The sequence below is a fragment of the Festucalex cinctus genome, chromosome 11, assembly GCF_051991245.1.
Source record: "Festucalex cinctus isolate MCC-2025b chromosome 11, RoL_Fcin_1.0, whole genome shotgun sequence".
In the NCBI taxonomy this organism is placed as follows: domain Eukaryota; kingdom Metazoa; phylum Chordata; class Actinopteri; order Syngnathiformes; family Syngnathidae; genus Festucalex; species Festucalex cinctus.
In genome coordinates this window covers 25,504,196-25,527,882 of record NC_135421.1, presented here as the reverse complement: position 1 = coordinate 25,527,882, position 23,687 = coordinate 25,504,196, and the positions used below count along the sequence as shown (strand labels likewise).

At 39.3% G+C, this 23,687-nt stretch overlaps 1 protein-coding gene across 4 annotated transcripts; it reads right to left on the bottom strand.

Moving 5' to 3' along the window:
* Positions 1–6: 6 nt before the first annotated feature.
* Positions 7–23,558, bottom strand: cobll1b (cordon-bleu WH2 repeat protein-like 1b). 4 transcript variants are annotated; one of them, XM_077536591.1, is made up of 15 exons: positions 23,295–23,558; positions 23,029–23,212; positions 22,467–22,547; positions 8,060–8,248; positions 6,996–7,206; positions 6,699–6,924; positions 6,541–6,585; positions 6,355–6,449; positions 5,781–6,017; positions 5,581–5,710; positions 3,871–4,033; positions 3,693–3,775; positions 1,842–3,112; positions 631–753; positions 7–532 (listed from the first exon to the last, which is right to left on the bottom strand). In XM_077536591.1, the coding sequence occupies exons 2-14, from the start codon at positions 23,067–23,069 to the stop codon at positions 637–639; spliced, it is 2,889 nt and encodes a 962-aa protein (XP_077392717.1). In that variant the 5' UTR covers positions 23,070–23,212; positions 23,295–23,558; the 3' UTR covers positions 7–532; positions 631–636. The 4 variants fall into 4 exon arrangements, with proteins under 4 accessions (XP_077392717.1, XP_077392716.1, XP_077392718.1 ...); XM_077536590.1 differs by having other exon boundaries at positions 23,029–23,558; XM_077536592.1 differs by having other exon boundaries at positions 3,871–4,018; positions 23,029–23,558.
* Positions 23,559–23,687: the final 129 nt, after the last annotated feature.

The following is a 23,687-nucleotide window of genomic DNA, read 5'->3' as shown; positions in this document are numbered from 1 at the left end:
GGGAGCTGTTGAAATGATAAAAGCTTTATTGCTTACAACACTGCGCGACTACAGCGACGAGTGTAGTTCGGCTTTATTAACATCAACATATGAAAACTCAAGACTTTTTAAATATTAACAATGCAAACTAGGGGCATTTAGTACCACAAGTCAAACCTGGTCTTTTCCCAAAAATCATAAATCAATATGTAGATACGACACAAAATAAAAGATCATAAAATGATATTATTACATCTTTATAATTTATAGAATTGCTCGTATTTCATATCCTGGTCCAGGCCAAACAGTAATGCATTTAATGCAAGACAGCATGTCACACAAAATAAGAGATACTGAATATTAAATTATGAAAGAGGCTGTTATTGAAATGTGAGAAAATAAAAACAAAATACAGCAATTATTAATTGTCAAAATACATTACATCTAACTGTATGTACACCTGCCAATCAAAAGAGGTAAAACAAAAAGACTGTTTGGCTCTCGTGCCGAAAAGGTTTCAGGAACAAAAAAACAAAAACAGGATGTTCCCCTCCTGCAAGAAAGAGAATTGACAAATTTAGGAGTGTGATGTGATTTGCCAACATTTTGAGTTAAGTCACACAGAAATAAAAAAAATAAAAAGTTCCTTACAGTAGATCATATTTCGTCATAAGGCACTGCTACGGTTGACTCTGTCCTTTCGTCTATCTGCACCTGCTCACTCGCTGACGTCTGTTGCACTTCCACTCCTTTTTCATTCACCACCTCATCGGCCTGCGTTGAGAAAAACACCTTGACGTCAAGATTTAATTACACGAATGAAGTCCTAATATTAAAATATTTTAATGAAAAATAAGAATGACTTTTGTAACAGCATCAATTTTATTTGGATTTTGGCACTAATGACTTGCTTTGTTTTGTCCTGAAAAAAAGTCATTCCAGGAAGCCTTTTTGTTTTTCCAAAAAAATAAATATTTACAATTTTTCAGCATAATTCATTTATAGCTTTACACAAATACAAACTACACCACAAATGATACAAAAGCCTTTTTTTTCCCTCCTACACAAGTGATTTCACCCTTCTAATTATGAAGGCAATTCCAATTATAAATAAAAACAAAAATCACAATGGAATGACAATGATAAAAGTAATGTAAATGTAAAACATTTCTGGGGTTAAAAACAAGGAGTGATTGATGCCCCCAAAAGGCTTATATTATGCATATATATGCCACAAGATGGCAGCAGTGCTTTCTTTAGTAAAGAGCACTCCTGCATCAGATACAGTCCACACATACTCTGTAATTCCTTAGCACCAAGATGCCACAAGCTGGCAGCAAAGCACTACTTTTTGTCTCAATGAAGCTCACTTCAACATAGTTCATTGGCACCAAGATATGGCAATGCAGTGGTGCCTTGAGGTGCGACTTTAACTGTTCGGTGGCAACACTCAAATCATGTTTCCCCACTGAAACACAACGAAATGTCAATCCCTTCCAGTGACCAAAAATAAATGTTTGCAATGTGTTTTTAAAACAAAAAAAATAGCACTTTGTAATTTATTTTCATTCTATATAATTATGCCATTACTGTACATTTTAGTTGTAGGATATAAACATTATAGAGTACATGGAGACAGTTTTAACTCCTCACGTAAGATGCGGTAATAGTTCTTTGCAGAGGACATATGAGAATCTATGGATGTGTGACCTTGTTGATCTATTCTACAGATATTGCTCTACTGTTCGCCACTTGGATCTCAAGGCAACACTGCTACTTTTCATAAAAATAACAAAAAGAAATCAGTGAATCTGCGAGTGTCAAATGGTGAATATGCGATGAATGCGGTCCCTAATACTCACCTTGAAGTTGATCCCTGCGTTTTGCCCGACGAGCGAGTAGCGATTTGCAGCAGGAGAACAGGGCGACGCCGGAGGGCTGGATGATTTGGGGTTGTGGGACAGCGAGTTGCTCCGTTTGACGGCCGAGGACACGGCCTGGGCGAAGCGGGACGGCGTGGTGGGGGAATAAGGCCTGGGGGCCGCAAAGCTCCTCAGCTTCTCTAAACTTAAGCCCAAGTTCAGCTCTTTGGCCGGCAGACTGCCCTGCCTCGTCATGTGCGTCAACCGTATGGCGGTCGCTTCAGCGTCGCCCTGCACGGGAGGGACGGGAGGAGGCGGCGGCAACGTTGCTCTGTCTACTTGATCCCCCGTGTGGCCGGAAGAGGAACTGCCACCTGGGCTCTTCTCTGCTGCCGACGTGACGTAATACCCGGGTGTCTTTTTGTGCATTGACAAGCGGAAAGATCCGGGTTTCGGTCGCGTTGCGGGCGGGATTTTAGTGGCCTTGACCTCTCCTGGCGAACCTGCTTGAGAGGAGGGCAACGTGTCATCTGCTTTCGGCGAGCTGCTTGGTGATGAGGCGTGAGTGGCTTCGGCGAGGCATCCGTTGACAGTGTTTCGTGCGGTAGTAGTCGTGCTGCTCAGCATTTGCTCCCTGGGCGGATGCGAGGACTCGCCGACGTCGCCCGTGGCAACGGGGGGCGTCTCCAGTGTCAGTGCCACTTCAAAATATCGCAGCTTGTCGCTGGATTTGGGAGGCACGATGGTGTACGTCGTCATCCCCACTTTGGGGATGTAGTCCCTGGTTAACTCGTTGGAAGGCTTCGGCTTCAAATCGGGGGACGAGGCGGCGGCGGGCGCGGATTTCGGGGCGGCGGGCGGCGGCGACGATGGCGTCTCGGAGGTTTGGCTGCATTTGAGCGGCTCCTCCGTTGACGTGGCGATATCCTCCTCGCCATCAGTCGATTCCAAACAAGGATCCTTGGCAGAGGGCGGAATTTGATCTTGTTCCTGTTGTTGATGGGGCGGCTCAGGGAGAGGCTGGAAATCAGTTTGCACTGGAGCGTCCTCGCCAGTTGGACAGGACGCGGCGATAATCTCCGAGCTCGTCGACTCCTCTTGGGGGGCGCTGATGGTTTCCTGAACACAAGCCGTCTGGAATTCGTCTGCATCGGGCCGGAGCGCCTGGAGGTCATTTGTTACATCGCCACCGTCGACTTTTATACTCTCGGTCGCAGGCGCTTCGCTTGTGGACTCAATGAGCTCACTTTCAACTTGACCCGAGACGCTCTCTGTGTAAAGCAGAAACATTCACCACGTGAGACGGCTTATAGAAACCGAAAAGCAGATCACTTATTTTTGGAATTCTTCTATTTTTATTCACTACTGGTTCTTTTGTATTTATTATCACTGACATGTCATCATCTAAGAGACATGTATTATTATTATTACTTTTTTTTAATGGATATTCCAGAACTTTCAAACCGACTTTCAAACCATTCCAGTGTCAAAATGTTTGTTGCATTAAATTTCAAAGAGGTGGCTCATTTTGCTTACAAGTCCACTTATGAAAAGAAAATCTCATTATTGATGACAAATATTATTCACGGTTATTGAAACCTTGACTTTTGAAAACTGTCAAACTTGTAATGCTTGTTTAAATCATCGGTTCAACTACGGTATTTTTCATTTCAATTTTGACCAGCCCAGGGTAGTACACTTTATTTAAAAAAAATATAAAAAATTCTATTAACTACCTTGAGCATTTGCAATAGAAAGGTCATTAAATTACAATAAACACACAAGTGAATTGACAAAAAAAAAAAAAAAAAATCCAAACTAGTCTAATAATAAGTACAATAAAAGCCATACCAGCCAGTTGAGATGCGTCTCCGCCACCCGGTGTCCTCTCATCAGTCTGAATAATCGAATCACTTGTGGTGCTCTGTGACTGACTGCCAAAATCAAGCACATTTTAACAATTAAAAGTATTCTCAAAAATGACTTGGGAAAAAAAAAACAGCTAAGTTTTGCTTTGAAAAGTTCGTACGTGCCATCTGATGATAGATCACAAGACGGATCTTCCACACAGCCGTTGTCAGACATTGAGCTGACACTAGGATCTTCTTTCTGGATTTCACTTGCAGCTGCTGATGTCTCCTCCATGATCTCCTCCAGCGTTTTCGCTCCTGCGGAGTCTGTGAAAACGCATCCTGTGTGTGAACGCACGAAAACAGCTGTGTGAACTTGTTTCAGCCGATAAGTACCAACTGTTAAGCCAATTTGCTTGAATTTGTTAACAAAAGAGGACTCGGATCAAATTTACATGCAGCCATCTGTGTGCATAATGCATATAAACAAAAAACTCACATTTGCACCTATATGCATATCGATTCCAATTTGTATGCATTTAAGTTTCATCAGTACAGTAGTGAGGGGTCGACAGGTTGATTCATTTGTTTAGTGTTTCCTTCTTTATGAGCCTGTGCATACTCTTCCATGTGATCTCAAATTAGCATTTTGATGAACGGGATAAGAAAAGATCATAAGCGCAGAAGCAATTTCAGGACAACTAGAACAAAAGCAGAATGTAACCACCATTTTTGCAGCACAAAACTAAGTCATAAACATCAGAGGAGGAGACATAAGGACAAGTTGAGGAATGTCATTTCGGTGCAGTGAGGTCAAACTTCCTCTAGGTTAATTCAGGGTGGCGACATCGTTTCCCCCCCCCCCCCCCGATGTAAACACACCAAGTTTGTTTGAAAAGATCCAGGCTGAAGCGTTAAATAGAGTCTTATTGTTGCGTTAAATTGCTTTGTGTTCAGTCCGGGGTGGAACTTCCCTCACAGGACTATACAATAATGGTAAAATGTGTGTGGACAATTACCGGAAAGTAACTCCAAAGGTGGCCAATTCCACCTCGGAAAGATACAACGGTTTGAAAACACGCTGTCCTTTGAAATTCAAGGACAAAAACTGGCTTCAAGAAATTCCTTATTTTTTGCCATCTTCCATTAAGTTGCTTTTAATATTCAACATTTTGTATTTTCATCAAATTCTCTTTCAGTGAACTAAATGATACAGACATTTTCATCAAGGCTCCTTATCAAAATGTGATTAAATTACATTTTTTATGGGTTACCATAAAAATCTAATTTATTAAAAGGTCAAATTAACTGTTGAATAACGTCCACCAGGGGGCACAAGAGTCACATAAAGAATCCAAACAAATGAGCTGCAGGTAAACATTTTAGAAGATTCATTAGTGGGCAACAGAAAATTTTATTTAAAAGGCTGTATGCATACCCCAACATATTTTTGACACCAATATAAAAAATGTATCAATTTTGTTCCCAGTACATCGTTTTGTTTTGTTTTTTTACACATATTTTCATTTTTTGTTTTTAAATTTTGACCCATAAAACTTTTGCAATATTAATTCTACCATTCATTGTAATTTATTGCTATGATGTTTCAAGGGGGGAAAAAATTTCCACCAGTTGTTGAACCTAATCTTAATTCACTAATATTACTAAAAACTACTGTTATTATGAAAACTTGATTTTCTAGAGAATAAAACGAGGGCAGAGTTTGGAGCAAAAAAATTTTTTTTTTTAAATTAAAAAATAAATAAAAAACATCTAGAAATGATAACTACCATCTCTGATTGAAAAAAAAAAATATATATATTAAAAATTGGTTGACCACTGTTAATAAGTAATGGATAGATACAGTACACAATACAACAAAGACAAACCTTGCACATTTTCTTGAGAAGGAACCGGTTCTGGGGTAGTATTACTTGGGGATGTCGGAGGTTGAGGAGCCTTGCGCTTGGTTCTCTTCAGTGAAGACTCTGCTGAGGAGCCACGACTTAAACCAGAAACCTAAAACACATTGAAATAATAAATAATAATAATAGTATTGCGTTAATATTTGAAAATTGGGTTGACCAACCTCACAGTCCGCTAGTGTAGCCGGTTCAGAGTAAAACCTCTGGCGAGTGCTGATGTCTGCGTGGCAGCTTTGAGACACGACGATGGGGGGCTGAGGCGCCCGTCTCTTCTTGGGCGCGTCACCGGCGGGCGACGTCGGAGACGTCAGCGGGGGCGAGGAGGCGCTGGGCAAGGCCATGCTGAGCGGTCGAGGCTTGCTCACCAGCACCGGAGAAGCCGGGGCACTGGCCACCGTGGACTTTAAAGAGCAAACATCCAATCAGGACATGATAAGACCTCTGCTCCAAAACCACATGGTCCACCAATGGAAAAGCTAAGTCAACAAACCTCCCTCTCAATGTTTACATTTAACTAACTCCTATTGCGGAATCGTAACCTATTGCTGGTGCGTATGTGCACGTCACAGTCACAAGACCCAATTTTAACAAGCCTAAAAGAAAAGAGTGCTACTTGGGACAACTTGTTTCACTAATACTGCCCTGAAAATGTCACCAAATGAGCATTAACTTTGTATCAAAGCCTTGTTTAGGTGTACCTAATGTAGAGGCCAACGAGTGTATAGAATACTTGCATACCTGCTCAGATGGTTTCTTGCTTTTCCTAAACTTGCTGAAGAGGCCCTTGTTTTCTTTTTCTTTCTGATTTTTATCTTTTCCAGGCGTCACTGCAACTGGAAGAAGACATTTGTGACGGGGAGGAGTTTCAAGTCGGAAAATAGAAACAGAATCGAGAAAATGATTAAAACAGATTTCCCCCCCTACCTGCTTGTGTGGGTGAGGCTGGACACGCAGGAGAGTCGGTGTGTCCTGCAAGTGAATAAGGACACGGTTACTAAACAAAAGCGAGATGGCGTCAATACATGTATGACAAATCCCCAAAAAGTCATGACAAAATATGTTGCAAAGTTTGCTAGGTTTACCTCTTGTATCTCTTGCGTAAACCTCCCTGATTGCATAATCGTTTAGGGAGCATGACAAGTCCAAAGGGGCCAGTGATTGCACATCTCTCAACAGAATAGTCGTCTCCTCTGCAAATTCACATTTCTCACAGATTGCGGGTAAGAGTTCAGTCAGGGGAATCTGAGGATTGACTCTTAAAATAGCTTTCTGGGTTTTCTTGTAGTTGATCACCATCCGAACAGTGGCCTGAAGAACACAGAATATTTCATTAAGTGGAAGTACAAAAACATAAGTGTGATCGGGGTGGTTAGATGTACCTCAGGCTTTTGAGGACCTGTCTTCTTATTTTTATCATCCCCTTCCCCTTTAGGTTTTAGTAAGATCTTCTCGGCATCCAAGGTCCCGATGAGAGCGCTGGGCTTGAGTTTGACGTTGTGCCGGCCAGCCGTAATCAGTTCCAAGGTGTAACTTGACGGGTTGAGGTGATACCTCGCACAGAGAGTCACTAACAGATCCATTAGAGGCTTGCTGAAAGACACGCACAGAACACAACATTTGCATGGCGTATCGGAAAGACAAGTGCTGAAACCTCCTATACCAGTTATAACATGCAAAATTGTGCGACAAAAGCAAATGTGGTCTGTGAGTGATAATCTTTCACTCTGGGCCCGCTATGCCGAAGATTAATTTGAATCTTCATTTGAAAAGAAAAAAAAAAGAAAGAAAAGAAAAAAAAACACCGCTCTTTTCTTAAAATGGAACAGCAGATTATGATACAATGAAAAGAGCATATGCCCTAGAATTGAACCCTGTGGAACACCTTTTTTTTTTTTTTTTTGGCTTGCTGAGCTTGACATAGTATGAGCGTTAAAGGAACATTAATAACTCAAAATTAATGCCCTAATTTTGACACCCCTATTTTTATTTTCTTAACTGCTGCATCACACACAAAATATCTTTGAACGCAATCCACAAAATCGCAATCCTCTAAACTCTGTGAGGGTGCTAAGAGCAGCTTTTAGAGGGAGAAAAGAAGGCAAGGAATTTGATGGGTAATCCCTTTTTTTTTATTTTTATTTTTTTATTTTATTTTTTTTAAATCGGGATTGGTGTGATGTTTCTTAAGAGGTCGAGGAGCAAGTGATATATCTCGGAAAGGTTTATAAACAAAGTGAGGGAGATAGTGAAACTGTGGGAAGACAAACGGTGTATTGACATAGTAATGCTGTTAGCTCACAGTTAGGAGATGCTCAGTCTAAACTTGACTGGAGAAACTTTGGCCATCTTGTGTCAGACTATCAGGTTATTGATTTGATCTTTCACAAAACGGTTGAAAACTGCATGTGTAATGTTTGTAAATGTTTTTTTGCAATGCATTTACCTCCCATGCACCGTGGTCATCTTTTCCACACCATCCGGCAAAACAACCACTAAAGAGAGATCTTTATCGACCAGCTTGTCCTTGTGGTCCATGGTGAAAGGAGCGTTTCCTGGATACCACTGCGAGAAATCAGAGGAATCCAAATTCTTCAGTCCCGGCGGGGATGGGGCTTTGCTTTTGGTCGACACCCTGTTGTTGAACAAAAACGGGTTTAGTTTTGAGTCTTAAAATTAGGAAGCATTCTGGTAATTGCTTCAAGGCAGCCAACACAACAACATATTTTGGAAAAATTAATAAAGGCTGGGGCTCCATCACAAGACAGACCACTGAGGTTAACGTAGCAAAAGTAGTCACAAGGCATCAAGAGGAAATATTTACTGTAGTTACTCATTCAGCCTGAAGACAAATGGCCACGTGACCGACACTATAGAGGCATGATAGATATGAAGAACTGAGAATGGCTCCATGTGCATTATATGTCTGTAATAAACTGCCAGAACTGGCCAAGATGCACACCAGAAGGTGCACTGAAGCAAGAATTGTGTCAAAAACTGTATTTAAAACTTTGTATGAGTAAATATAAAACTTGAATCTCCAATGTCATTATGCAATTTGAAAATTTGCAGTGTTAAAACATACTAATAGATAAATTGTACTTTAAAAGGGATACTTCACTTATTTAGCCCATTATAGCAATAAAAAGTTAATATTTTGTCTATAATTAATTTGATACTTTCATTATTTTTCACACACAATTAGTACCTTTAAAAACACATTTTGCAACTTGCTGTCGACTGAAAATGACACCACAAGGGCTTGGGTAACCAATCACAGCTCACCTGTTTTCTAGGTGTGGTCATGTGACATTCACAAGCTGAGCTGTGATTGGTTACAAAAATAATTTAAGTACCAGATTGATTATAGACAAAATATTAACGTTTGACTGCCAAAAGTGGCAAAATAAGTAAAAAAAATAAATAAATAAATTAAAAAAATGCCGAAAGATTAAATGCAAATATATAACAAGTGTGACCAACTGTGACAAACGTCACAGGAAAAAAAATGAAGTAAATCATTGCTCATCTGGTCACATCAGTCAATTATAACCAGGACACTTTTTGTAAGAGATTTTTAATCTGTTGCTGTTTTCTTCCCGGCTAAATAAATGTTAAATAAAATTATCACAAATAAAACTAATTACAGCTTTTTTCCTATCGTGATTTTGTCACTCCTCATTTACATACAATAAAATTGCATTTGATGGAAATCTAATTGTTCCCATTGTAAAACCTTTTATTAATAACTGTACAGGGAGTAAACAATAAATGATAGTAGCATAAAACTCCAGTTGAACCTCATTTAATTTCTTTCTACTGCAGGCAGCAGTAGAAATTATCGACAGTGCTGACACATCTAAACATCTCTAGTAAAAAATAAATAAAATAAACAAAAAAAAACTAATACTAATACTAATAATGCTAACTTACTGCCAATTAAGACGCACAATTTCATATCCTTTCAGTATCCTCTCATGGCCCCTGCGGTAGGAAATTGGACTAGCCGAGCATGTAGTGAGTGCAGCCACAGATGAAACAGGTTTTTGCAGACCTCTTGCCCTGAATTATAGCCCGTTCAAGTCTCATGTGGGGGTACGGAGGAATCCGAGCAATGCGAGGTCACAGGCTGTACTGAGGCATGTCTAGCGAGGGATTATTAGCCTTGCTATGGGGGTCAACAGTCCTTAAACACTATCATGTACACGAAATCACTCACTGCACTCAATCACCAAGGGATGTGGTCATGTGCATATGCCAATGTGACAACAAACTATATCTTATCCGTTCATCCCTGAGTGACTCAGGACTGACGGGCATTTTGTACACTAAAATAAAAGGATAGAGATCAACCACGATGAATACGTGCACATCACAGGATTAAGAAAGTCTGAGTATTGTCTGTGGAAATATCCATTGATTAAAGTGTAAATAACGCAGCAATATTGATGCTAGTTTCCTTCGCTCGTCTACTGCGTTCTGTATTGTGTTTTAGCATTAAGCTAGCTCATATTGGGCAAAGTTATTATTATTGGATTGATTTAAATAGTATGTAATTCTCCTTTTTCATCTTTATTTTGACAATTAACTAACTGGGCGTGGCAATAAAGCGAGGAAGGCCTTGGCTTGTGCGACAAGCACATCTGCAACTTTATTTTCCCATTGGAAAACAATTATCGACCTTGTTCATTTAAATAAGGAAAGTTATTAACTCATTCACTCCCAGCCATTTTCACAGAAGCAATCCCGTTCGCTCCCGGCTGTTTTACTTTGCTCTGCTGCCACCTGCTGGCCGTTTGTGTAATAAATACCATTTCTGCAACTGTTCTTTGCAGTTGAGAGGCTGCATCAAAGCCTTCTGTATGCTCTAGCATAAAAAAACAAAACAAAAAAAACGTATAAATACGTCTTTGGGACACTTAAAACATAAAAAAAACATTTACACGTTATTGGGAGCAAATGAGTTAAAGACTTTAAAATGCAGTTCAGAAGAACTAACTAACCTAAAGTAGTCAAATTTACATTTCTTTTGAACATTCTGCCAAATATAATTCAAAACCCAATATTTACTTCCTGTTACTAATATTTTTCTGATGAACTTATTTTAACCTAGGTTGCACTTGTGCGACTCAGGAAATTATGTGATCCTTTGGGTGTTTTACAAGGGCGCCCTCAAAAAATAAATATGTTTTCCGACATAATGAAAGTCTTTCACGTCGCTCTAGGGCGACAGACACAATCAGATCTGGGTTGAAGCATGTGCCTCTCACAACTGCGGCAACAATACTAGCTAACTGTTAGCACACAAAAGCAGCAAAGTTTAACAGGCGTGAAGTAAGAAAACTGGGCCTTGTGCAAATGTACACAGTGCTTAAGGTTTCTTCATAGCAAGCAATGAGTTTAATAAGTCAACTAAATATCCTGGAGTATAATAGTCTCTCTGACTGTGTCCCATTAAAGGATTAAGTTTAATTATTTCACATAGTTAACAGCAAAGTACTCCACAGCCACTTCAATGTATTACTGACCAAACAGGACAAACGAAAACAGCCAATGCGGAATTTATTTTAATTACTGCCTACTTTACTAATAAAAATTAAATATACAGCTTGCAGGCCAAAAAAAGAGCAAACACAAGAAGTACTGTTGCAAACATTTCAAATAGAGCCGCATCAGCATTTCTGTGCACTTCAATTCAACTAATGCAGTTGAGCCATTTTCATGCATCGCATCACGCTAGATGTCAACATACTCCTCAGGACTTTACGACATCTCGAGAGAGCACACTTCAGCCAGCACTGAAGGATTAATTGATTGATTGATTGATTGATTTTTTTTAAACACGGACTTATTCCAAAATAAGAACAGATATAAACCAGGCGAGTTAAAGAATTTGTCAACACCATTTACAAAGTCCCTTAAGGGTTTATCCACAAATGAATATGGAGCGCTAATGATGTCATGGCTCAACTTAGCAAATATGGTTGTTTCCATTTGCCAACAAAAAACTGGAATGTTCAGAAAAGTTAGGTGCGGTTGGGAAGCATCACAATATGTTGGTGAGGAATCACTAAATATGAAGAATGACAGGAAATTGAAAAGAGAAGAGACAGTAGCACAACACAGCAAATATTTCCGCCCTGAAAACATCTCGTCTAGTGCAAAGTCCTAATTTCAAGGCCCTACTTGTTCATTTGACATTGGCTTTGGAATTATTTGTTGAGTGGTTAGCACTTTTGTCCCCCAGTTCTGAGGTCGGGGGTTCGAATCCATGCTGTGGCTTTCGCATGATCAACATGCTGGTGTAAGTTTTCTCCGGCCATGTTGAGGTGTGAAAATTAGTGTGAATCTGCGACGGTGTATCAGGGCCACGTATATATATTTTTAAACAAATAGTTGTGACATTATAAAGTGGAAAATGTGCGAGAAAAAAAAAAAAAATCACAAAATTACGAGAAATAAACTTGCAGATTTGCAACATTATAAAGTGGCAAATTTGTGAGATGGTGACATGATGGCGTAGTTTGAGCACTGCCAAAAAGTGTGAATGTTTAATATTATATGGTTTATCTCTGCTAAAGTAATTACTATCTCCGTATTTGAAAACCTGACCAAAAAGTATATTTTAATGACTTCTTCCACCGTATGCATTTTGCACACTTGGGAATTGTGTCTTGGCACAAACATCCGAGTAGGGTACTTGTACTTGTACTTCTCACAACTTTCTGAGTTTTTTTTTTTTTTCTTGCACACTTGCAAGTTTATTTCTTGTAAATTTTTAAATTTTGTAAATATCGGAGTGTGTTGACTAGAATTTTTTTATTTTTTTATTTTTTTAACAATGTAAGTGAATTTCCGTGACATCTTGAGCAGGTGACAGCCGTTTAGATGAGGGCATGAGCAATTTAATGCTCCTGTATGGTTTTTTGTTTTGTTTTTTTGTTTTTTTTAGCAGGCAAGACATGTCACAGCTTGACTGGGCTGATGCCTCCTTGAAAAGGGCCTCCCATGCTCGCAAGCAAGTCTGTTCAATAGCATGTAGAACATGGACTTGACTACATACCAGGAAGTCGTACGCCTCCTGTCATTGTGTCGCCCTGTTGCTTTCATCACTCAAGGATCTGCTACGCTTCAGTAGTGCAAACAATATGAAAACAAACATGCTGGTCGACCACACCAAAGAATACAAGAGTTGTCGAAGAAAAAATGCTGCAACTGAAAAATTAAAGTGAATTATTGTAGATAAAAGTTTGGATCGTTTGTAAATCATCATAGAGATGTGTATGGTTTATGTATGTATGGAAGCCTAAATTGGGTAAGAGGAGCTTTTGGAGTCTTCATCCAAAGTCCTCACATTCCAAACATTTGGTTCCAGCTGGCATGATCCAGTCTAGTCAGTGTTTTTATTTAAAAATAACAAAATATTAAGAAATAATAAAGATTCTAAACCTCTCATTTTCCCCATCATTCACACCTTTAGACAGCATTTTGTTTTCAAACAGGATAATAGAGTACACCAAAGCTGCTAAACTACACAGCACAGGCTCCAACACGTCACAGTCTGAGTCAAAACAAAATTCAAGCTCTCCTGCAACTTGAGGAACGGTTGCGTGACTGCCGAGCCGCAGCATTTCAGACATAACGTGCAAAAAAATGTGGACAGCAGGTGTGAGCGACCTTCTTTTCCCCCTGACTCTGCCAACATTTCATTCCAATCTCTTACCTCACGCTGCCTCTGCTCGGATAACCTCCATGATGTCGCTTAACTCCCGCGAGCTGTCAGATGGACCGAAGGCGATCGAGCGGAGCCTCAGAAGGCCCACCTTAATGCCACGCCTGAGCCGCGCTATCACAAAACGCGTCTCCTCCGCCTAAATCCTGCTAGGCGGGCTTGGGAAAAGCTGCGAGCGCATGTATGTTGATAGCACTCCCCCGCGGTCACGACAAGAAAAGGTGTAAGCAGCTTTGTGCAGGCATGAACCTGTGGGCGGGGCCACCGGAGCACTGTACATTCCAAGCACGTGGCTCTGGATAAATACTATGTTCATTTGACCACGGCACTCTTTTCTAATCATTACTGACCTAATCAGGTCAGAGATGATTACGTTAAATCGGGCAAAGGGGACTGAAGGTTTAAAAGAAAACTTCACCTCCCTCCAATTTAATTGAATCAGAGGTTGTTTAGAATTTTTCATTGAGAAACAATTTTTTTTTTAAAAAGCCACACCTAATTGCTGAACAGTGACTCACTCCGAAATCATGTCGAGGGCTTGTCTATTGAGCAAAGACTGGCACAAAAAAAAAAAAAAAAAAAAACACATATATGAAATTATGATCCAAATACACTCAAAACAAACGCTTACAAAGTATGATTTAACTAAAAAGCAGCAACTAGCTAACTACTAGAGATGTTCGATACCCCTTTTTTCAGAGAATATTTACTCTCGAGCACTAACAGATACCACTAATACTTTTGACACATACAATTTCAATTAACATAATGACATGTTATTGAGAACAAAGACCTCTTTCTTTCTTTCTTTCTTTCTGACTGGTCTCGTCTCACCAGTGTTTAAGTTACCCAATACCCAGTCAGTTAAAAACAGTTCAATAAAGCTGCAATAAAGCTTCCAGCTGAAGTTGAACATTCTACTGAAACACAGTGCGAACGTGACACAAAATATCGGCGCTGTACATACAGTACAAAAAAAGTAAGCCACGTATATCGCTCTGTACAGTACACACAGCTAAATTAAAAAAAAATATAAAATAAAATAAAAATTATGAATGTACTGAATAATACTAACAATATGTTATTCAAAGTTGAATCAAATGCAGGTAAATGTTTAAATATATGCATAAATACATAACGCAGAAGCTAGTCATAACAACCAATTTTTGGTAGCAGCATACTAAAAAAAAAAAAAAAAAAAAAAAAAAATGCACTAAGCACGACTATAAACCTTATAAACAAATGCAGGCAACATTAGGGTACGTCTGAATGTGACTATGACGAGATGGAAAAGGATGCAATTCACACAAGAAAACATCAGCCATGCATGTACAGGTATGTTATTTAAAGAATGCAATGCGATCTTTAATGTGGTTGTAAATGTAGTAAAAGTACATGATATTCTGTTTGACTTGAAAGATGGGTTAAAATGCTCGAAATCTGCTCTGGCACTTATGGTTTTTTTTGATAACGTGGCAGTAGAAGACTTAAAACTGAACATTGAAAAAAAATTATGTACGGTGAACCCCTTGCAATTTGTTGTTTTTGTTTACAAGCAATACTTTTGTTGTTTGGGCGCCAATTTGTGTCATTTTGGTGCCAAGGAAGTATGCCGACGTAGTGCTTTGACGCAACCAACTATTATCGCAACAATCACTATTTGCAGGGCTCGGTCCTTTTCCCTCACCAATAGTGGTGGCTCACTGTATTTCAAATAGGATGTGCATGTTTTTCCACACTTGCCACAAATGATCATTGGCAAAGCCTTGACTAGGCAGAGTGAGAACTTGATCTTGATCAATCACGACTTGCGAATGGCCTCCTGACAGATGACCGCGTGTGCTTGTGAGAAATTGGGGCCGGAGGTGGCAACGCGTGAGGTACAACAGTGTGGGGTTAAGATAATTCAATTTGGATTAAAGATGGATTAAGTTGCCCGTGAGCACAGCAAGAGGAGGACATCGGTATGCAAGCTCACATCTACAGGCAAAAGTGTGTGTGTGGGGGGGTCTTAAAATAATAAAAGTCAACCTGGGCTGGACCAATCAGAGTGCAGATGACTTGATGGGATATGTTTGATCGCTGAAAAGCAGTCTTTTTTTTTTTCTTTTTTTTTTTTAAGGGTTACGATTACGAAGTAAGGAATACTTGAGAAATATAACCCATTTCCAAATTTGATTTAAAGGCCTATATCTTAAATACTTCTATCAAATGGCATCAAATGAAAGGAGAGTAAGTGTTGAGAGGGGAGTGTGGGAGTGGGTCAATGGGGCGGAGCTTAAGAGTCACTCACACACAGCGACTGGCAGGAAGGTGGTTGATCCCTGAGGAAAGACACAACACAGCGGGACCATGAGCGGCAGCTGGTAAATTGGTGAGAGGTCACTCACAGTAAACACAAGCTTTTTAAAAAAAAAGAGGTCTGCAAAGGCCATCACTTCATAAATTGTGGAGGGCGGAAGAAGATTAGTGAGGCGGGAATCAAGGGACCAAGGAACTCTGGAGGAACTTGAGACTTCCTGTGAACTGTTTTTGCTCTCACAGTCTTTTTGTTCCGTTAAGAATGGATGAAATCTTTAAAAAAAAAAAAAAAAAAAAAAAAAAAAAAAGAATGGATGAAATCAATAACACAATATGAGCTATGATCACTAAGCAAGAGACCTAAAGATACATTACACCTCTCAGAGCAGGACCAAGGTTATTTTCGTTAACGAATTATTTATAAATTAAAATGATTTAAAAATAGTAAAACTAAATGAAACTGCATGTGATGTTTGCAAAAATGTACTAGAAATAAAATTAGGGATGCACGATAATATCGGTGGCCGATAAATATTGGCAATTATCGGCCAAAATTTGACGTCAAACAGATGAACCAGATAATAGAGAAATCTGCCGATAATTATCGGCAATTTGAATTCAAATGTCCATGTTCACCTGTTATCATACATGGGCTTCATTTTAAATCGATTGATTTCCGTGTACATCTGCACATAGAAGGAATGTCAGTTGTTTGAGAATTATAGTTTACTGCACTTTATTACACCATATTTGGTGACCATTTTTTTATTTTAATTTTTTTTACCTTCAACAAATATGCCAAACAGAAAACTAAAACTAATGCTAAATCTAATAAGTAAACCAAAATGATGCATTTCGAAATAATAAAAAATATATGATAAACTAAATAAAACTACCTGAATTAAAAAAAAAAAAAAAAAAAAAAAAAAGTACAATCAAAAGTAAATGAACAAAAGAATTAACTATACTGAAAAATCCACAACTACTATTATAACCCCACTTGGTGAAGTCATCCTAATCGAGCCTTATTTAAGTCTGCTCATCGACTCATTGGTTCAACCCCTACAGGTTACATCAACTAACTACCTATAGTTTAAATCAATAACTAGAATAGTGCTAATCCAACAACTAAAGGGTGGCTGTTAGGTGTTCAAATCTTTGAGTGCTCTTCCTCACGTTATCTATTTTACTAAGAAAACTGCATCAACAAAAATGGCTGAACTAAAAAAAATAAATAAAATTAAAAATTAAAAAAAAAAAGTCACGTTTGACCAACAAGTGCACAGAAAAGATTGTGATTACATTGTCCCTTTAGCTACTGGTGATTTGGACATAGCTTAGCTTTTGGAAAGTTGGATGATATTATGAAATGTCCTTTCACCAGGAATAATGCAATATTGCTTACAACACATCTCAGGGTGCCTTTTTCTCCCCCAATGCTTATCACATGAAATGAGGTTAGTTCAAGCTAAACTTTGACTAAAAATCGTATTCACGCCGAGCTCAAATCCACAGCTCAGGGGTTCACAAAGTTTGTGAACCTGACCCCAAAAGACAACAATCAAGTCTCCTAGTACTGAAAACGGGACAATTACAGAGTCTCTGACAGCACGACAAATCAAATAGCAAAGAATGTTAAGTGGAAAGGTTTACATCCCATTTAATGGCAGAGTTCTGCATTTCACTCAACCCGAGCCATGACTGACACGTTTATCTGCATAAATATCTCCTCTACACACCGATAATGAAGGTCAAATCAATTCTGATAAATGTGTTGTGTGAAGTGCTGGAATGTTATTGCAGATAAGTGAACATGTATATTAGCAGCGCACAAAGGACCAATTCATGCTGCATTGTTCACAGGCCCGAGAGTGGGAGGAATTTAACTGTCGCGCCCTGGAAGAGATTTGTTCCAGAAGTCGGATTGTGCCAGCGTTCAACATCGATCTGTGCAGCGGGTCAAAAGGATCATGGGCAAAGTTGGAGTATTTAGAAGGAGAGAAAAAACATTTTGATCACAGGCAAAAAAAAAAAAAAAAACTGCTGTCTTGATAGCGTGTGATTGTGAACGCCACACAAATAAGTATTTACGGTCAATGCGTTGGCTTCAGCGTGGTGACAAAGGCGAGCCATTATTCCCAGTCTGTTGGCTCACTGCCATGTTGTCTGTTTAAGTCCTGTGAGGCAGAATGCGCCCCTGACATCAAACAACCCTCCTTTCACTTACTGTACTCTCAAAGCTGAATGTGCCTTTTAGGAACAATGGTTTTAACAGCCTCAAAAAAAATATATATATATATTTTCAATTGTATATTTGCTTATAAAAAGGAAAACAATGGAATGGCAACTTTGGATCACCTCCTTTAATGGTGTGTAATATTAGCGGACCGGCCTGGACAGCTCTCATGCGTGATACCGCGAGCTAATGTCAACGTTACTGTTCAATGGTTTGTGCAAGGCTTGTACAAACTTTGCTGTGCACTACAATTATCAGTCAGATCCTGGTTCAAGATGTACCTTATGTTCATTGGTTTGGCTTCTTTTTTTTTTTTTTTTAGCTACTACTAAATAAAAATAAATAAATACAAATAAATAAATTAAAAATGTGATTTTTCTGCCTGTCACTACTATTATTCAGTAATTATAGTAAAATCATTTTTGGCCCAAATTAAGTGCAATTGGATTTAAAAAAAAAAATCTGCAGCACATCTAATGATCTCTTAAGAGTCTAGACAGAGTTGAGAATGGTATAGTAATATGTTTCTGAATATTGTGTCTCATCTCTTAAAAAAAAAAAAAACAAAACAGCAGAGAACTGTCATTCGTCAATAAAAGGGAAGTCTACCAAAAATTTTCTTTACAATAATATGTTGTAGGGGTCCCCACAATGTGATTAATATTGCTTTTGTGGAATATGATTAAGCAGCAAAACCCACCCGTTTTTATCCATTTCAGGGGGTGGCCAATTTCCCACTTTCTGTCGATTGAAAGTGATGTCACAATTAAGCCTCATGTAATAACCAATCAGGACTCAGCTTGTGAATGTCACATGACAAACTCAGAAAACAAATGAAGCCGTGATTGCTTTTTACCTGAGAAACTGTGATGTCAATTTCAGTTAACGGCAAGTTTAAAAAAAAAACAAAAAAAATAACACACAAAAAAAAAACTAAAAATTATCCCCAAAATGCTAATAAACATTAAATGCATGGAAAATGAAAAAGGGAAAAATTACCAAAATTGATTTAAAAAAAATATTTAAAAAATAATAATAATCCAACTGTATATGCTGGGAAATCTTGGATTATAAACAATTGCAGCCCAAAACATCCGAGGAGTTAATGCAACTGTGTTTGTTGCAAGGTCTTATTTTGCAGGTTCAAATAATCGATCAGCAAAGTATGACATTAACACCAATTACTAATTTTGCATAAAATGCAAAATATTTGACGATCCAATCCAGTCGATAGAATCTGTGCAAAATCGAAATGTTTCATAGCATTTCATTTCGATAACCAACATCTCTGACCAAACACGGACATTCGACTGTAAACTAAAGTGAATTTGAAATCCGACTCATTAAAAACATCGCCATTCCAAGTACACTGTTGAAGTAACACTGGCCAACAGCACTACTAATTTTGAAGGTCATGGGTAGATGTGATTGACAAGGCTGAAATCTGACTGGACCAACTTACAAAAAAATGCAAACATCCACATTCACTTATTAGAAGCAATGAATTAAGAACCACGACGAAATAAAGAGAATAGACTGTTAGCGATAAACGTTCGCATAAAAACAGGTTCAAGTGCAGACAAGGCACAGCTGGTCGAACACGAGGACAGGTAAGGAACTGATTAGCGGCACATGACAACACCAGGTGAAGCTAATCACAGAAAATGAGGAGTGCAAAACCGACACAGGAAAATCTAATTACCAACTGTGGTAAATAAGGTCTAACAGAAAATAGCACTGCAAATTCAATGATACGCTTTAAATTTAACACTAGCGAGAATAATGTTTGCGATATGAAGTCATCGCCGTCTCTTAAAACAAGCCAAGTCGAGCTTGAATCTTGTCTCTTACCACGAAATGCCCACAAGCTTTTGCCCGCCTCTGTTTGGCATAACGCACGTCATGTGGGCAGCTGTGCGCTCGGACCGCCCGCGCGTCTCCAAACAGCTGTGAGGATTCAAAATCCCTTAACGAATTCCACGTTCTGCCCTGAGGAGAACGAACCGGCGCTAGTATGTGAGATCATGCTTTAGTTTAAGGTTCGTCCAATTAGCTCGTGCCAAGCCGTCAACAGAGACTTTTGGACGGAGGAGTTACAGTGATGGCAGACAGTCATAGCGTCACACTCAATAAATAGCACAAGCGTCAAATGAGGCTTTCACAGGGATGATGGTTGTCACTTGCGCAGAAAGACATCTTGAAATAACTAGACCTACATATTCCATTTAATTTTATTTCTTTCTTTTTTTTTCCCAATCACATATCCGCCACTACGTGTTGTCATGTCAATCCAATCTGCCCAGTGCCTTCAGCATTAGTAAACTCTTCCTTCTAAGGCTAGCGATCTCGCTGTTGATGACATCAGTGTGAATACTCATACAGGTATCTGTCTGGAAAAAAAAAAAAAGTGTTATCGGACATTTCTAATAATTTTTAGTTTTTTTTTTGCTTACTTTTGAGTAGTCGTCCATAGTATCGATACTTGATAATACCGTTATCTCTTGAAATTGTGATGAAAATTAGTTCTACAAACTTTTTAGGCTAGTATTGACTAGGGATGTAACGATAAGGGCAATGTTGTGATATTAAAACTGCCATAATATCGTCATCGTCATGTTCACGATATTTAAAAGGAACACATCTGTTAAAAAAAAAAAAAAAAGTCAGGTTGATTTCTATTTGTGCAGTTCTAGCACCCTCTGGTGGAGAGTTTTTTTTTTTTTTTTTAGTGCAATTTAATTTTCATTTGGGATGTTTTGGTCCTTCTATGTTTAATTAATAGAATATGTCTGTGAACTGATTCAATATGTGGAGGAACTCAATGTGTGCGTGCATTAACAAGTAAGCTCCTCAGTATTGTTTTTAGCGATTGTAGGTGGTTTATTATGCATTCCTGTTATGTACAAAAGCATGTGCTTTTTTTTGTTGGTTTGAGCTCTTTTTTTTTTTAACAATATTGTGACCTTTTTCAAATATCGTCAACCTCACCACAATATCCTGATAATTATGGTATCGTGAGCTTCATCTCGTGATGTTTGGATATTGTTACATCCCTAATATTGACTTGCCAGTTTGCAAAATTACAATTTGTATGCCCCCCACTGGGGGCCCAAGTACCAAAACGCACGTCCCGCCACTGCCCCTCTTACATAACACGTACAAGCGCGAACGTGCTAGCGATTAATGCGCCCTGGAGTTGAGCCAACCCGGTGGTTCTGGTTGGCCGTGTTCACTATTTGGACAATAAATGAAGAGTAACTTTGGAGGATGCATGCAGTCTTAACTTGACGGCCATCCACAAAATATTGGCTTCAAGTTCGGCGACCACAGAACATGTGCCATCCCGTTTATAGAAAAGGGTGGCTAACTTCTCTAAATAAACCGCAGATTTTGCCTCTCTACCATTCCTCGCTGATCTGAACGGACTGTGCGAGCAGAAATCAAACTGAGAAATGATTTTAGTCAACTGTAACACTTTCATTGTATTTTTTCTGCATGTTGTCACGAGACTTGACAAATTAAGAGAGACTGTTAACGCTTCAAAAGGATTGTTTCCTCTGGGTCTGTTTTGCTATTTTAAAAGACGGATCGCTGACAGGGCGTCAAACGAAACCTCAGCATGCTTCATGGCGCGTGTTTTTCTTTTTCTTTGGCTTTCTGTGCCTTTCAATGACAGCCACTTGACTTCAAAAGTTGCCCAAATATAATGATGCCAGTTATCCTGGAACAAATTATGTACTTCTCCATTATTTCCTCTGGGGAAAATAGTGTTTTTAAATCCAAAGAAAATGGATGTGGACTAATAATCCCACAATGGCTTGTGTTTCTTCGAGGATCCACTGTGTGAGACATACAGTATGTGAATGGAAGATCCTGTATTCTTAGGCATGGAAAGTTTGCATCAGTCAAAACCTCCTACTCTCACCTTCAATTTAAACACACACAAAAAAAGCTGCTATATCTTCCAGTTGCCAAAAGAGCAAGTAACAAGCTCTGGAAAGTCACTCCTTTTTTCTTTTTTTTTTTTTTTAATGATTTCAACCGCTGGAATACAGGCGGCTGACATCATCTCCCTGAACCAGAACTAATGGGAAATTCCATCATGTCCTCTGCTAAAACTATCGCATGTGACAATTTGGGATTTTGTTTAAGGATACACAAGTAAGCATATAATTTATACAAGCAAGGTGGTGGGGTGGTGGGGGGGATCATCCGGTTTATCGCGGTGACAGAGGAGGCAAGAGTGTTGTGCCTGCTAAATATTTCCCATGACCTCAACATATGGTCAAGGCAAATTCTCACTCAAACTGGGAGAGCAGGAAATGGGGGGGTGGTGGCGCTAGGGAAGGGGTTGTTCAAAGATTGTTGAAAACATCTACAACAACTGTGATTTCGCCGAGATGCGCTGTGTGGAAGGAATGTTAGTCGTGTCAGTGACCTTTTACTGACAAAGGTTGCATTGTGAAGGCGCGCGCGGCTGAGGATGGCTCAGTGGGGGTTTGCAGGGACACACCTATGCACTTCTCATTTCGTCATAAATAAACCGGGCCGCGACAGGAATGACAAATCTCTGCTGATGCTTACCTCTTAGCGGAGTTGCGTAGATGGGGCTGTGATAAACGATCATCCATGACTAAACTCATCGGCTTGACGAGATTTACTGGACTGGGGGGGGGGGGGGGGGGGGAGAAACAGAACAAGTCATGTCCAAAAAGAGAAAAAATTGAGGCACTCAAAGGGTTTGCACCTGAAAGGCCTTTATTACAAGATGGCCAGTTGATTGTAATAACGGCCTTTCACGTGCAAACCTGTGACATGCTTTGTGGATCCCTTTACTGTGAAGAGCACCAAAAAGACATTTTTTCAACAAATCCAGGACATCCTAGAAGTGCTCCTGCTTGCTCTGATTGTTTGACAGAACAAGTCATGCTTAATTTTCAGTTTTGATGTTGCAATAAGACCCACTTTTTCCCCACAATAGACCGATAATGAGGGATATATAGTAGGGAAGAGATACTGTATATGTTGAGATGGAGAGAGAAAGTGAAAGTTGGAAAGAGTTAGATACTGTAGAGATACGAAAGATACTGTAGAGATACGAAAGATACTGTAGAGATAGATAGATAGATAGAAAAGAAACGCTTACCATAAATGCATACGTTTTCCGTGGCGTTTCCCCACATCCATGAGTGGTCACAAGGATGCGAGTTTGCTGTCGCCGCCACCAACATCAATTTGGGGAGGGAAAAAAGGAGCCTCATTCGTCCTAGTTCGGCGTTTTTCGCCTCTTTAAACAAGCCATCCCTCTTTTGTTGTTCACAGTGTGAAGTCTGACATTCGGAAATTCAACCAGTACTGTTGTACTCGACTCAGTCAACTTTTTTTTTTTTTTTTTTTATTACTGCAACTTACATGATCCAGACGAGGCTGCCTGCCTTGCCACACCGCAATGTTAGGCTGTAAAACAAGGAGTGGGGCGTCCCTCCGTGCGGTTTGCGTCCATCCTGACGGGGTGTTTTCATCAAATCGTGAGTGTTGCGAGGAACTCACAAAAAAAAAGCGGGGCGTCGCGCAACTTTGGAAATGTTCACGCGAAAAGAACAAAACGTGACGTTAAAGAAGATAAACAAACACACGAACAGTCGAACAGCAAGTCTTCTTTGCTGGTTTCCTTTTTATGAGCGCGTTTGTGTGTCAACAGTGACTCCTTGTGGCAAGTACTGGAACTAATATATCACTCCCCCTCAGTTTACTGTCAATAAATGTTCCCCAACCTTTATTGAGAAAGTAAGTGAAATTTCACGA

Excerpts from the sequence above, each read along its gene's own strand:
- cobll1b (XM_077536590.1), bottom strand. The coding sequence starts at position 23,069 with ATGGATGTGGGGAAACGCCACGGAAAACGTATGCATTTATG. Across the intron at positions 4,034-5,580 it reads TTCTCAAGAAAATGTGCAAG|GATGCGTTTTCACAGACTCC; the intron begins GTTTGTCTTTGT and ends GTTCACACACAG. Across the intron at positions 754-1,841 it reads ACGCAGGGATCAACTTCAAG|GCCGATGAGGTGGTGAATGA; the intron begins GTGAGTATTAGG and ends TTCTCAACGCAG.